Source organism: Zalophus californianus, chromosome 11, assembly GCF_009762305.2.
Source record: "Zalophus californianus isolate mZalCal1 chromosome 11, mZalCal1.pri.v2, whole genome shotgun sequence".
In the NCBI taxonomy this organism is placed as follows: Eukaryota; Metazoa; Chordata; class Mammalia; order Carnivora; family Otariidae; genus Zalophus; species Zalophus californianus.
The window spans coordinates 87,962-104,197 of NC_045605.1; the positions used below are offsets into that span (position 1 = coordinate 87,962).

The 16,236-nt window shown below is 41.4% G+C and overlaps 1 protein-coding gene across 1 annotated transcript in view; it reads right to left on the reverse strand.

Moving 5' to 3' along the window:
• Positions 1-2,774: 2,774 nt before the first annotated feature.
• The window catches only part of TRPC6 (transient receptor potential cation channel subfamily C member 6), a 116,805-nt gene continuing 103,343 nt past the window's right edge, over positions 2,775-16,236 (reverse strand). The window contains exons 8-13 of the mRNA XM_027579667.2: positions 15,248-15,443; positions 14,336-14,539; positions 12,415-12,489; positions 5,680-5,763; positions 4,172-4,247; positions 2,775-3,654 (exon numbers count right to left, since the gene is read on the reverse strand). Coding sequence (XP_027435468.1) covers positions 3,503-3,654; positions 4,172-4,247; positions 5,680-5,763; positions 12,415-12,489; positions 14,336-14,539; positions 15,248-15,443 — 787 coding nt within the window. The 3' untranslated portion in view covers positions 2,775-3,502. The remainder of the gene's footprint in view (positions 3,655-4,171; positions 4,248-5,679; positions 5,764-12,414; positions 12,490-14,335; positions 14,540-15,247; positions 15,444-16,236) is intronic.

Consider the following 16,236-nt stretch of genomic DNA (forward strand, 5'->3'; position numbering starts at 1 on the left):
ATCTTCTCAAAGCCAGACCTCCTCTGGACCCACAGCCTCCATGAGTAACATTGCTGTCTCTGCATCAGGCAGGTTATGGAATGTAGGGTTTTCAGGTACAGCCCACTTTTCTGCACCTAGAGATTGAAATGTGAGCTTTACAACAAGACAACCGTACTCCAACATCGTCTGTGGAGACCACAGGGAAGCGTGAAGTGTCTGTTGTGAGGCAGGCCTGGGTTCTGTTCCTGGCTCTGACCCTCTCTGTGCAAGTTACTTAGCTTCTAAAGGCTCCAGTTTTTATGGAAGGAGCCAAGATGTCCTTCAATAGACAAATGGATAAAGAAGATGTGGTCCGTATATACAAGGGAAGATTATTCAGCTATCAGAAAGGATGAATACCTTTCTGAATGATGAATACCATTTGCATTGACGTGGATGGAACTGGAGGGGATTATGCTAAGTGAAATAAGTCAATCAGAGAAAGACATTTATCACAGGGTTTCACTCATACGTGGAACATAAGGAATAGTGCAGAGGACCACAGGGGAAGGGAGGGAAAACTGAAGGGGGAGAAATCAGAGATAAAGACAAACCATGAGAGACTCTGGACCCCGGGAAACAAACTGAGGGTTACAGAAGGGAGGGGGTGGGGGGATGGGGTAGCCGGGTTATAGGAGGGCACATGATGTGATGAGCACTGGGTGTTGTATGCAACTGATGAATCACTGACCTCTACCTCTGAAACCAATAATACATATGTTACTTAATTGGATTTAAATTTAAAAGAATAATAGAGGCTCCAATTTTCTCATTTCTAAAATGAGAGTCTTTTTTTTTTTTAAAAGATTTTATTTATTTGACAGAGAGAAACACAGCGAGAGAGGGAACACAAGCAGGGGGAGTGGGAGAGGGAGAAGCAGGCTTCCCGCCGAGCAGGGAGCCCGACGCGGGGCTCGATCCCAGGACCCTGGGACAATGACCTGAGCTGAAGGCAGACGCTTAACGACTGAGCCACCCAGGTGCCCCTCTAAAATGAGAGTCTTAACAGTGTTTACCTCAAACAGTTGTTATAAGCATATAGAGTTAGCTTGAATTCAGTTCTTCATGGAAAGCACCTATCATGTGCCTGGCACACAGTAGAGGCTCAGTGAACATTTCTTACAGTTGTGTTAAGTCCCGTTTCTTTATTTGGTTGCAAGCTCCTTGAGGTCAGACATTCATTTTTCACTCTTCTCAGTCCCTGGCAAAGTTTTAAGCAGACAGTAGTAGATTCTGGTAATTCATCGGCTATGCCTAGTACAATCATACTGAATTTGGGTTGTTTCGCAGCTTCGGTGTAAGGAGCATGGCAAAGAGTAAGACTCGGCCTGGACGGACAAACACAGGGACTTGGTTTTGTTCAGTGGGAGCAGGTTTGCCAGGAGGCGTGACTGTGGCCTTGGCCCTCACGGAGGACCCGCGTGGTCACAGACGTCACTGGGCTGCCCTTCTTATGGAGCCCCAGCCTCCAGAAAGCACCAAATCTGAGAAGAGAAATACGACAGAGAGAACAAGTTGGATCAATACATTTCAACCAAGGAATCACTTTGTTTTTAAAGGTTAGGCTGACTGCAACAGGAATACAGGATTTACAGCCAACGGTCTTGAGACTCACAGAGGGTAGTCATGCTCAGGACCATCTTTGACAGACAATATGCCTTTAATTAAGCTCTTGTTGCAATTTTTAAAATCTTTCTTAACATAACAGTTGGTTTCTCTTTTCATGTCCAAATCGAAAAGAAATTAGAAAAGGGGCCAACTCAGCTGCACTTTGAGGAGAATCCACTGACTTTAGGATATATTAATTTTGCAGAGTCACGAGGCAGCACCTGATGGTGGTGTTTTTACTGGGAGAGCCAGAATCATGCCTGTTGCCCTTCCTAAAACCTGTATCTTCTCAGGTCAACCCGACCTAAAGACACTGGGGAATCTGAGTATGTTTTCTTGATTCTCTGGAGTTGAGCCCATTTGCAGCCAGAGCGCCCCTTGGCACGGAGGCCAACCTCTTGCTCGGCATGATACACAAGCTTTGTGGACGTTGGGTTATTTTAATGTGCTGACAGTGCCTTTGGTACAACGTTGGTTTTTACAACTTCTGATTCAAATATTATCATAAAACCTTTGAAAGCACACCTTTTCTGTATTACCAAGTAACTTCTCAATAAATAATACCCACAAATACAAAATCACTGAAAATAAAATCTCAGATATATTTTCTGATCTGGTCACATAAAGCTTCTTTGATTTAAATTTAGCCAAAGTTGGGGCTAACTAGACTTTTGTGACCATTTTATCTCTAGAATGAAGTTAAAAATTTGTATTTGAAGCCCCCCCTTTATTGAGTTTAAAGCAACACTTCCCCTTAATGCCCAGCATCATTTAAATGTTGGCTGTTTGTCAGGTCGAACAGATGAATGTTCATTTCTCTCTGTGTTGTTTTAGATATTGCCTCAAATCATCAGTAAGAACAATGCCCACAAATGTGTACAAATGCAGATTCCTGTTTGATATATTTTGACAGGAGGGGAGAACATACTGAGAATGACAGGTAAATATTTGCAAGTTCCCTCCATACTTTTTTCCTTTATATTCGACGCCAAATGTGGGAATTCCCCTGTAAATGCCCTCAGAAATGGCACAAAACTATGCTATCATTGGACCAAATCACCACAATCATTGGTGACTTTGATACTTCTCCAATAAAGGGTTCTTATTTGGTCAATAATCTTCAAGTCACGGTAAAAAAAAAAAAAAGAAACCATAAGATAAGAGGTTTCGAGAGTCTGTATTGGCTACAAAAGAAAATAGGACAAGCATTGCATACGCACTTGTGTGAGCACAGAAACACGCATATGCACACACACTACAACATGTCTCCAGACGTCAGTAGAGGAAACACATTTTCACTGTTAAGATGTAACACTGTTAAGTGTAACATCTCACTGAAGTGAGATGAGTCAGAAAGTTCAGGAAAGATTTAATCACATTTTGCACAGATATTACCAATCATAGTCTGTGGGGGCCAAGCAGAGTAGATGATTAAACAGCATTCTCCAAATAGCCATAGATCATCTTTCCCTGGGTTTCAGGGCTGGAAGTCACCATCAGGGGACCCATAAAGCAGGTAAGAAGTTACCTGAAGTGACCTTCAAGAGAAATGCTGCACGGGGAGTGTCCCCAAGCAGACATGACACAGAATCACATCATCACAATAGTTATACCCAAGAAGGCAGTTATAAAAACAAGCGTCAAACAACCGGGCACAATTTCCATCATAATCTGCAAACTTTAGCCTGAACAATGAAATTCAATCACCAAAAATATTAAATATTAGGGTTTTGGATGATGGGATGATCCAGGTTATCTTTGGACATTTTTTTTTGTTTAAAACGGGGTCACACTGGCACTGAAAAAAATAAACTGGAAGATAATATGGCTTCAAGTGGACAAATAAATATGATTTTTAAAAGAAGTCTTTGCATTATCTATTGCTTTCCTCTTGATTTGGTTCCATTGATAATTTCTCCTCAAGTTTTCTAATAAGTTCTGCTAGGTCTTCTGAATTCTGAGTTTTTTCTTCAAGGAGTTCATAGCGGAGGCTTGAGATGTCCTGTTTAATTTCCTTCAGTTCCCCTTTGAAAAACAAGAATGATAGGGAGTCAACTATAAATACAGATGCAGAGAAACTAGGGATGCTGGAACAGAAGGAAATCAGTCCCAATTCCACACACATCTGTCGTTTGAATCCTTTCAAAGGAAACTTCCTAATGGGGCAGGTTTCTATTTCCTCAGCTAAGCTTTTGGTGAATTTTTGAAAAGATTATAGAGAAAGAATTGTAACAAATGTCCTAAAGTAAAAAGGAGGCACTGGTGGCAAATGTTTGCAGGAGCTGGGGCAGCAGCCTTCTGCTCCTCCCAACCACTTCCCCCTCCCTCCCAGTTGCCCCCCAGAAGCAAGGTTACTTCTGTAGCAAGTGCCATCTGCCCCAACTGTGGAGAATGAGCCCATTTCCCTACACTCTTCACACTGACAGCTGGGGGCACCTTGTCGACTTTTCCCCCAGCGGGTCGCCCTCCCACCCCATTCCCTCCAGCTTCCCTGCAGCTCGGCCTCAGGCCCCCCACCCTCACCCATCCCCATTCAACTCACCTTCATTCACTTCGTCACTCTCTTTATCTACCTGGGCTTGTAGTACGTATCTTTTAATGAGCCTCTTCATAATTTTCTAGACCAAGAAAGGAGAAATCCACCTCAGTTTTATGTTTATGACAAATCTCTCATTTGTAGTAAGTGTCTGAGTCTTTCCTTCCTTGGGACTTCAGAATGATGGCTAACAAAGATTCAGATGATTTATCTGGCAGGGAATGCATACTATCACCAGACCATTAAAGCAATTTTTACATTACTGGAGCTAATGACTCAGAGATTAATTCTTGAGAAAAGAATAGTTTTAGAGCAAACATCTACTCCTTGATGTTCATTGCTTGTACTTTATTTGCAGAGTATTAGAGAAAAACACAGCCTTTCAGTTGGGGAGATTAAAGGTGTGGATAATACCGCATGTGGAAACTGGAAATTAAGCAAATGCACACTCATTTACGTTCTTTGACCTCCCTTACCAAGAAATGTAATCAGTTTTGGTTTTATACTTGCTAGTAATTCAGGAATGGCTAGTTTCAGTGTAACAAAGTTTCTCTGGTGAGAATGTTGCGTTCACTCTACACGTTTCATGAAGAGTAGCAGGCTCCATACCGTGGGCAGGAAGTCCTGGGTGGATTCACGGTTAAGCCAAATATGACTCTCTAAACCCCAAATTAAATGGTGGACGGTAAAATATCACTTTCAAGAACTTATTCTAAGGATGTAACTGGGGGCATGGACAAGTATGTTGATAGTAGTACTACTTTTTTTTTTTTTAAAGATTTTATTCATTTGAGACAGAGAGTGCGCATATGAGAGAGCACAAGCTGGGGGCGGGCAGCAGAGGGAGAGGGAGAAGCAGGCTCCCCACGGAGCAGGGAACCTGATGTGGGACTCGATCCCAGGACCCTGAGATCATGACCTGAGCCAAAGGCAGACGCTTAATTGACTGAGCCACCCAGGCGCCCCATTAGTACTACTTATAATAGTAGAAAAACCCCTTCAAAGTCCATCAATAGGAAATAATTTTAATAAATTATCATATAGTTGTACAAAGGAATACTATACATCCATTAAAATTAATATGAATGTATGTTTTGTGATGTGAAAAACTGTTATTTATTCTCATTTATATAATATTACATATACATGTAAATAATATTGAAGTATATGTAAAATTATACATATACATATAAATCACCTGGCAGAAGTAAGTAGTCCCTAAATCTCAGTGGTAGGGTCTGAGGTACATTTTACTCTCTTCTGTATGTTTTTTCGTGAGAATAGACTCTTTACAATGAACATGTAGATTCTAAGCTCTGAGATGCCAAGACTTCATCTGTTTTATTTACTTATGTATCTCCAGTACTTAGCATATATGTGTTGAATTCATGCATTATTTTGATATTGAGAAAAACAACATAATAGGTCATTTTCATTTAAAGAATCACATAGTTTGGGATTTTAAATATTACAAATAACTAGCCTCAGTTCTTTAAGAAAAATATCATGCTTACCTGATATTGTCTGGGAGGATTATTTAAACTGTTTAACTGGAAATCTTCTGAGCTCCTCACACTTGATTGTTTACTATGCCCAAGCTGTAATTTGAAAAGAATTAGAAATTCTTTTTATTTTAAATAATGTGATGATATTTATTAGTTACATATAGGAATTTATTCATTACATATGTACATTTTCATTTAATTTGCTTGATAGTCTGTCTTCCAAGATAAATCACAGGTGCCTGAATGTGCTTAGCCTCTTAATGGCTAATCAAGGCTGTCTGAGGAGCCTCCTCAACTTCATGACTATCAATCATGTTGCCATGAGAATGACACTTTACCCTTACCACAGGTACGTCTCTGATAGAGGGAGAGGCAAACAAGTTGAGAAAGTAATGGTGGTGATCTCAGAAGTCCATTGATAAGGGAGCCACAGGCCAGCATAAATGACCACAGTATCCACACCTGAAGTAGGGTGTGATGGGGGTCCCAGGGTAACACCAGGGTGAGACTTTGTTCAGGTGCCAAGAAATAACTAATGACTGTATTTGAATTTTAGGATCTGCATAATATCACATTTGGGCAGTACTTTTCAAAAAATCTATTTGCTTGAACAGGCAATTAACAAAGATCTAAAGCAATCTGTAATAAATGTTGTAAAGGACCATATTATAATGCTAAGAGAATGATTAAAGAAACTATGGCATTTTGTAAAAAGAAAAACTGGTTTTAAAAAGAAATAAGTAGGAGAACCTGAGCAAAACACAGCAGCTTTTTTTTTTTTTTTTTTTTGCTTGTTTTCAGCTGCACAACTATTTTCCTGGGGACAGGAAACTCCAAGACCATCTTCAAAGACAGCCATGGTTTATATTTCCCAATGACATCTAAGTTGCTCTAAGTAAAGCTCATTGAGAATTAAATCCTTAACTTCAATGTTTTGATGCTTTAAATGGCCACATGTTGAATTAAAGCAGCTCGGCACACATTCACCCACTGAACAGGTACACACTGACTGAGTGTCTATAGGTAGATGCTGTGCTATAGGGTCTGGGTATTCAATGAAGCACAAAACAGTTATGATCTAGCCAAGTTATAATAACAGGAAAACATATAGTAAGGCTGGTAAGGCCCATAAAGTGCAATATGCAATTCTGAAAATATTCTGTAGATAGCACGCCTTTCCCCGTGAGCTGTTTTTGCTTTCCTTTCAACCTCTCTAAAAGTGTCAGCAAAATATCCATATTCTTTTACTTTATATTCACTTCAAAAAACATGAAGATATAATCATATCATTGGTCAAATTAAGCAAAGAGAGGCAGTGTGGGTTCTCTGAACGAGCTTCTGACACAAAGCTGAAGGCTGAACTCTGGCTCTGTCACAGGCTGCTGGGGAGTGTGGCAGAAGACATACAGGAACTCTCGGCACTCGCTCCGACAAGAAAGGGAGTCAGGGGACACCTGTGCTCCTTCTTCAAGTCCTACTGATCTATGAATTCACGAAATGAACGCAAACTTCAACTATATTTTTAGTAATGTAATTTTTAATATTTATTTTTAAAAATGTAGTTATTCCCTTATTTTTATGATGATACAATTCTTTTTGGCTTTCACTGTGATTTATGCCATAAGGGCATCATCATGAAATGGGTTGACTAGATTCAAGCTCAGTTTCATCCCCCACTGGTTATGATAACGCATGGAGGGTGAGGACAGGTTCCTAGAGGAAAAGGGTCCAGACAGGGGGACTCTTGGTGCATCATGCCTCTGATTTATTTACCACCTATTCAGGAACGCACAGCTTCATGATTACAAATCATCTCTTCTTTCGTTGGAGGCCATTAGTACATCCAAAAGGTGTTCATGGAAACAGGAAAGTGAAAAATTATGTTTCTTTGGGATTTTTTTGAAGATGAATGTGTGGACCTTAAAACTCAATATGCCAACCATCCCCAATTAAGGCAGCACCCAACACTGCATGCCTATAGAGATCATCTTTTTTTGGGGGGGCGGGGCTTAAAAATGTATTAACATCACCAAGGCCCTCGTTCATTTACTCTTTTCTAATTTAAGGCCTTTGTGTTTGCTGTTCCCAGTTCCTGAAACACCCTTTGCCTGGCTGGCTGATTTGTTCTGCCTCACTCTTTGGGTTTTAGCTTCAAACATAAGCTCCTCAGAGAGCCTTTTCCTGCCCACCCCATGAAAAAGAGATCTTGAGCAAGCTATGACTTCTGTATCCTTTACAATGTTTCACAACTGACAATTACTTTATTCACTGGCTTGTCTACATCCTGCTAGGCTCTAATGAAGGAGGGATTTTGTTTACCTCATCCCAGTGTCCCCAGAGCCAGCACCGCCCAACAGAGGGCAAGTGCTGAAAAAGCAGTGGATGGTGAAAGCAAGAAGAGCTTCTGGGTCCCTGACGGGTCCACTCGCTTTCTAGACACCTTGCTCTACAACACAAGTACAATCCAGGTTCATAAACCAGGGGGTGGCAGCTCAGCAACAGGTACATCTGAAACGTGAAGAATGAATTTAGGGCAGGAGGCTGGTGCCCTACCCTGGACGGCTTGGAAGAGGTAAGAGTGGCAGCAAAGCCAGAAAGTGGTATTCTGTTCACTGGAGAATGTATATGCTTGTAGATTTTCCAGAGTGTAGATGTCAAGGTGTCCATGACCAGAGCTACCGTGAGTTCATATGGTTTCGGCACAACACACAGTGTCCCCCCCCCCCAACCCCCCCCCCAACAGGGCATGCACTCCATGGGCAGAGTCCAGAGTTTCTCAACTGCAACAGTTCTGACACTCTGGGCTGGATGATTTTTCATTGTGGAGGCTTCCTGTGCCTCGTAGAACGTTTAGCAGCATCCCCAGCCTCTACCCACTAGATGCTTGTAACAGCTCCCCTCTCTGGTTGCAACTGCCACAGTGTCCCCAGGAATTACGAATGCACCCTGAGGCGCTGGTAGTGGGGGATCCAGACCACCCCTGGCTGGGAACCACGGGTGCCATTCAATGGTCTATGACTAAGCAGTTACAAATTCATTCGGATCGTTTTCACGTGACTAGCTCTTCTCTAAACCTGAAATACGAAATTGGATGCAAATATAACAAAAAATTCTAATCAGTGTCTAACACATAGTAGGTATTTAATAAATATGTGTCAGACGATGCTAGGAAAGAAATCATACATGGGGAGAAACTCCCTCGTGGTGCCTGGAAGCCGCATGACCCCCTGGGGGCAGGATGCTGCGTCTACAGCTACCGAAGGAGCTGCTGCCTATTCTCTGCGTTTATACCTCAGTTCCTGCCTTCTTCATGCTTTCTCTCGCCCCTTGTCCAGGAGTTAGCTTGATGCGAGCAATTAGCCTGAGGACGGGAATAAGGCGAGGAGCTCAAACTGTTCAGACACCCTGTGCCATCGGCAGGGACGCAGACAGGAGACAGCCTGCACGTGCGTCGGTGCTTCCAGAGCTCCTGCTCCAGAATCCAGTAGATGTGAATTCGAATTCTGGCTCTGTCATTTGTCTGAAATGCGACTCTGTGCCAGGAACTTTAGCCCTATATCCTCAGGTTGCTAATGCTTAAAACAGGGGAAATAATTTTCCCTCCCTCCTTGCGGTAATTAAAGAGATAAGGTGTATAGAACACAGAGCCTGGTATACACCCGGCGCTCGACAAGTCTAACAGCCATCACGGTTGCAGGGAAGGGTAAATATCTCATATCCACTATGTGGACTCAGGCCTGCTTCATGCTGAATATTGCTGTGTACGGACATGTCCATGACAGTCATTCAGGGAATGGAGCGTTCTGTGATCCCACCCAGGTGAGAGTTAGAATATGCGAACGCCTTATTAGAATACACACTGCCAAACCCACTGCCACAGATTTTAACTCAATTTACCTGGAGAAGGGGATTGGGACTTTGTGCAAAATCAGGTGGAGACGCCGCCCTTGGGCAGCGATGATTGATTAGATAGCCTCTGACCTAATCAGTTCCCAGATATATAACTAATAAACATAACCTCCACATCTCACTCAACCCAGAGCCGAGTGGACAGAAAATGCAGCAATAACGTGTGTGCTCTGCATCGGTCTACCGTGTCGGGCACGCAGGCCGCTCTCAAACCGACCAGTTGGGCGTGATCTTTCCTGGAGCTTGCAGAGAGCCGTTCTCCAAGAAGTAATTTGGCACTTTCAGTTCACACAGGGCATGCAGGACGGCGGAACTGACTCTAACTACGCCACCCTTTCAGACTGAGTCTGAAAAGCTAATGCTAGCAGCCACCCAGGTGACCTTCAGAGCTGCAGGGCATCATCCAAGGTAACAGCATTATTACGTGGCTCATCCTTCTGATTTCCGTGGTGAGTCTGCAGAGCTGTGGAGACAGTACTGGTGCAGCCTGACCTCGTTAACCCTCAAGGGGTCAGAGAGAAGATCCAAGTGAAATGGAAACCTGACTGTTTCAGACGTAGACCTTATGGAAAAGAAAGCAAAGCTGCGCACACTGGTAAGGAAGAATGAACTACGAGAGTTTTTCTTAGTACCTATTAGGGCCAAGCACGTCCCAGTGGGAGTCCATCTCAGTAACAACAGGCAAAAATGATTAGAAATACAAATGGTTGCTTTAAAAAGCATTCTCCCAAGAATGCAGTTAACGTATCAAGCAAAAGCAAGGTATGTGCCCCAAGTTTTGTTCATCACAAGCTTACACGGCCATGGACAGTAAAGTAGATAGTTGTGTTACTTTGGTCCTCTGGGAATCAAATGCCAAGACCAAGTTAGAAGTATGAGCTGTATCCAGAATCACGCCTCTGAGAGATCATGGGGAGTGGGAGCAGGGGAGGCAGAGAAAGCTTCCAGAATCTGAGGCTTGGCTCACCCGTGAAAGAGTGGAAGGCAAGAAGACTCAGAAAGTCAGCCAAGCCAACAGGGAGCTGAGCACAAACACCGCCCCAGGACAGGTCCTGCAGGAAATGCCTGGGACCTAGAGTGTGGCTACCGTGGGAAAGCTGAGGGGACCTCAAAGGAGCTGGAGGCTGTCCACGGATCACATGCCTTGAAAGAAGGTATGAGCAGCACATCTCCACAATGGCACAACAAAAAAACACACCAAAGGGCCTCAGGACGGTTCAACTGACATTAGAATTGACATTTTATTGATTCACAACTAGGGTCAGATACCACAGGCTCAATATTGCTCTTAAAGAGTTTATTTTAATCCAGGATTAAAATAGGTGGTATTGCAGCGTAAGGTGATCCAACCCTCTTTAAAAGATATAAAATGCAGGGCGCCCGGGTGGCTCAGTTGGTTGGGCATCTGACTCTTGGTTTTGGCTCAGGTTGTGATCTCGGGGTTGTGGGATTGAGCCCCATGTCTGGCTCCATGCTCAGCAGGGGATCTGCTTGGATTCTCTTTCATGGCACACCCCACTGCCCCCCACCCACATGCACAAGCTCTCTCTCTCTAAAAGAAATAAATAAATCTTTTTACCAAAGGATATAAAATGCATTTTTCAGACAATTAGAATAAATTTTAATTTTCTACATTTTTGGAGAAATTACAAAGGAAATAGTTATTTGATTTCTGAGATACTATAGTTTCTATCATAAAAGAAAAAAGAAATTTCGATTCCCTTGAATTTTTCTCATATTTTGCAATGATTTGTTCTCATGCATGCATCATTCGTTCAGCACAAGTATGTCTGTCGTTCACAAAGCATCACCGAATCCTCCCAACAATCCTGTGTTGATGGGTTCACAACTTGGCCCTCCCTACTTTACAGAGGAGGAAAGTAAGGCTCGGGGAAGCACAGTGAATTACTGCTGTGGGGCAGGAGGTGAGATGAGATCCCAGTCTTCGGGGTACTTAGATCAATACTGTATCAATACTTCCTAGCATTCTGGTTTTGTTGGGGGAGGTAATGGACTTAGCTTGAAAACAAAGCAAAATGGCCTCTGACCTGGACTCCTCGTCCAGTCTGACAAGCGGCTGTGATGGCAGACACGAAGCTGTCATCTGCGTCTGACTACAACAAACCCCGGAGAATCACGGAGCCTCCACCCTGACAACAGTCCTGCAGGGCCTAAGTCTGAGGAGTTCAACGAGAGAGGGACACACAGCTGTCTCGTTTAAACCTCTGCGATGCTTTTATTATGTGCAGCTGAACGCAAGTCCTACTGGACACCCCGTGCTTCCCCTAATGCTTTCATTGATAATGCCCCTTGGTGACAGCCTGTATTGTGCCGCTACTATGCACACAAGAAGGAAGCAAACGTCCTCATGGTTGGGAAGGCTGCCGCCCCATAGGAGCTAATGCACCTGCAGGGCCCACTGCTCCTTATGAGCTGCACTGACTACAGTGGGCACTGATTTCCCCAACCAGCGCTACAGTTGCGTCCTGGACACCTGCTGTGGCGACCCTAGTCATATGCCCCCTCAGTCCCCAATGAGTTCCTCTACCCTTTTGATTCTTCCTTCCTTATATCACTATTGCTATATTTCATTACCCATAAGTACCCAGAAATATATGTCTAATATCTGCCTTAAATATATATGTAATTCTTAAATATATACACGGATTATTTTCACCTCTCAATAACAGACTCTTTAAGGTATTATTAAAATCGTTAACTTCTCTCGTGAGTCTATTACCTGTTTCTTGAAATTGCTTCTGAACATGTGTCCTTTTCTCTGAAAACATAAGCTTGGTCATATGCATGACTTCGTATTTTCAAATGTGATCTCACCTGTTTTTTGTCAAGTGGTAATTTTGAAAGGTCTTCGTGACTTCCCAAAATTCCAAATTTCTTTTCTTCATTTCTCTTTTAAAAATAGATAGGAAACAAATAATAAAACTAAAAATAGACAGTAAAATGAGTACAACTGCAAATTCTACATTTAGAATTACAAAAACAATTTCATTCTTTTTTCCATATTTTAAAAGCTACCTGGGTCTAATTCTACAGCAAGTTTCAAGAAGAAAAACATGTCCTTACTGGGTTCTTCCCATTGGTAAGCACTTAGAAACTTCACCTGGACAATAAGTTCTCTCAGTTGCAGTTGTTTTTTGTTTTTGTTTTTTTTTTAATTTATATATTTATGGGTGTGGAGGGGGAGGGAGAGGGAAAGAATCTCAAACAGACTCCCCATTGAGTGCAGAGCCTGACCCAGGACTCAATCTCACGACCCTGAGATCATGACCTGAGCCGAAACCTAGAGTCGGATGTTCAGAAGACTGAGCCCCCCAGCTCCCCTCAGGTTGCAGTTCTAATTAGACCTGTAAACGTCACCCTTAAAAGTAAAGTGAGAGAAATTTCTGCCATCAACTCACTGAGTTCTAGCAGTTCGATACTGGAAGAGTAAAAGGGTAATTAAAATGGTGTATTTTTCCAAAAATTTCACACAAATAGTATAATAATAACTACATTTAAAGAGGGCTTTATAATTCTCAAAGCCCTTTTATATATTTATTTGATTTTTTTATGATATAGATATAAATTCCCATAGCACAGTTGGAGAAACTGAAGCTCAGAGAACTTATTATTTACTTGAGAACCCCAAGTGGTGAGTGGCAAAACAGAGCAGAAATTAGAATGTTTCTCTTTTCTCTCAGTGATAGGACCTTAGAATTGCAAGAAACTTTTATAATCATTTGGCTCAACTGCCCAATCACTGTAGGAAGATCTTCTAAAAACTCCTAATATTGGTCATCCAGCATTTATTGATTGCTTGCAATGATGGGGAACTCACTACTTCACAAGACAGCCCCCTCTGTTGGACAGATCTTGTTATGACAAGTTTGTTTTTACATAGAACTAAAATTGAACTATTTGCAACTTTTGCCCATTTCCTCTCTTCCTGTTTTTGAAGAGACAAAAAGAAAAAAAAACAAGTATACACCCTAGTCAAAATTGGGAGTTCTAAAGATATTTACCTTGTTCCCCTTTAGTCCTCCTTCTTTGGATGTAACAGCCAGATCCTTCCATTCCCCATCATATGACACCTTATCTACACCTGTCCCCATGCTGGCCCTTCTTCTCTGAATGAATCTATCTCAGTGTTCCCCCTGGGTGTAGAGGACAGCCCCCACCCCATACACACTTCTGCACAACATCCCACCTGTGCCTGAAACACTTCTGAACATCCTACCCACTCATCTACATGCTGAATGTCTTTCTTTTGTGGCTTCTTGAAATCACACTGCCACACGGGGTAGCTGTTTCCGGTTAATACCCTTCAATCTTTCTTTCTTGAACTACCTAATGTCAAGCCTAGTCTCCCATATTACATGCGAGTAATTGATTTCTGAAAAATTCCATGTAGAAGAGTCTGTCAAAGTCCCCCACATCATAATCTGCTACTGATGCTTCACCATGCTGTGTGAACTGAAGGTGGTGGGATGGGGGGGCATGAAGCCACAACAGCAAACATGGCGCCCACTACAGATGATACTTTATTATAGTTACAGTTCATGAATTTTTCCTACATTCTTTTAAGTAGGAAATTCCAGTAAGCTCCTGTTAAACAGACACAAGCCAAAGGACCATGCTGATTTGGGAATGACTAGACATGTCATCATGGACCACTTGTTTTTAAAAGGATGTAGTACCATGGTTTTAATGATCATAATGTTTAAAAATATAGTTTTAAATTATCAAGTCAAATTACCTTGTTCATCTCTGCATCCTCCTGGAAACTTTTCTTATGGCCCTGGAACATCTCAGAAATCCATTTTTTAAGTCTCAGTAAGAGATAAAACAGGGACTTTGGACTTGGCACCAGGTTGAAAGGAACAGGTAGAGTTCTTCCCTCCTCAAAGTAGGAAAACCAAAGTTTGGCCCTTGCAAATTTCCATTCCACATCAGCATCGTCCTATGCAGACACACATGACAGTTTAGCAAAGAGAGGCATAAACAGAATTACCCGGATTCTTCTAACACCATGTAGCTAGATGCCTGCAAACACTCTCAGACCCCAAAGACCAGTCCAAGATTTTTCTTAAATGTTAAAGTTCTACTCATTCTTTCCAAAATCTGTCTGAAATTTTACCAGACTTACAGAACAAAAGATCTCAAAATGTGCATATGTTTATAAATACCCTGAAAGATATAAATGTATATTTCTACATTCTAAAAAACACCATGAAAAATTATTCACCCTTTTGTTCTGCAGATCATAAATTTGATTGATTTGTTCTGCAGGAGATCATAAATTTGACCAAAATTTCTGGAATAAAAACTTATTCTATCACACTAAATTTGGGAAAGGGTCAATTTTGAACACCACTACAAAAAAGATTTGGAGACTAGTGGTATTTATAAGCAATAATTTTTTTAAATAAAATATAAATTCAAGCTGACATAGTATTTCTAATGTTTTGTTTTTTTTAAATAATGAGTTGGACAACATTTCTCCAAGCAAAGAGTTAATATTTTCTAGATTACTGGCCAGACAAGTATATAAAACAGGCAAAGAACAAATGAGGAAAAGGAGCATATACTTTCACCACATTGCTGAGTTGATGCCTGGAATAAGTTAAAACATGTAGTCACAGAGCATACAAATGTACAGAAATTATACCTCAATTTCCTGGAAGGAACTGTTGATCATTGCAATTAGCATATTGAGCAAAACAATGACCATTGTGACATTATAGACTCCATAAAGAACATAACCAATGTTTTCAATGAATTTGTGATTATAGTTGATGACCACTGACTTCACTTCAGAAAGTCCAAAGATAGCCCAGAACAGTGTCTTAAAACTCTCCTCCACTCTGGGGAAAAATAAAGAGATAGTACAGTATATAAATGACAATAATCCCATAATAAAAGTGAGTTGATTTAGTGTCTTTGCAAATCACCAGATATTCATGACAAAATTCGTTACTTCTCTGAACCTGTTTTCTGTACAATGGGTACAATAACTGTTATTTCACAGATGGTTGCAGGGATGAAGCACTCAGCTCAATATCTGGCACATAATAAGCACTTAAAAAATGCTATTAACATAACTTCATAACCACAGATAGCAACATTTAAGCAATCCATAGCCTTGGCAATGGCAATGTTAAATGTATTAATAAATAAAAATAATACAGTTTGTTAGAGTCCTATTAGGTTTCCTGCTTATCTATACTTCTACTCATGTCCAATAGATAATAACAGTGTGTGTCTTAAGGAAAATCCGACAATATAAACAAAGACACTATTACCAAAATCACTGACGAGTCTTGGGTGGGAATGTCAATGCTTTATACATAATTATTGACCAAAGTGAAGCCCCTCGGCTTAACCAAGCTGGTGTCATTTCTCTGATAAACTGCACTTGACAAGACTATGGCTAACAATAGGTTATGTTTCAGTCGGCGCTTCTCATTGTAACATGGACAACCTAACATTTGAGTAATCGATTCTAAGCATACTTTATAAGAGTGCAGAGGCTAGAGTCCGGGACAAGGGCTCAGGTCCTGGCTTTTCCATAGGCTAGCGTCTATGCAACATTCAGCAAGTTATTTAACTTTTCTGAGCTTCAGTTTCTTCTTTTTGTGAAACAGAGATAATGAAATG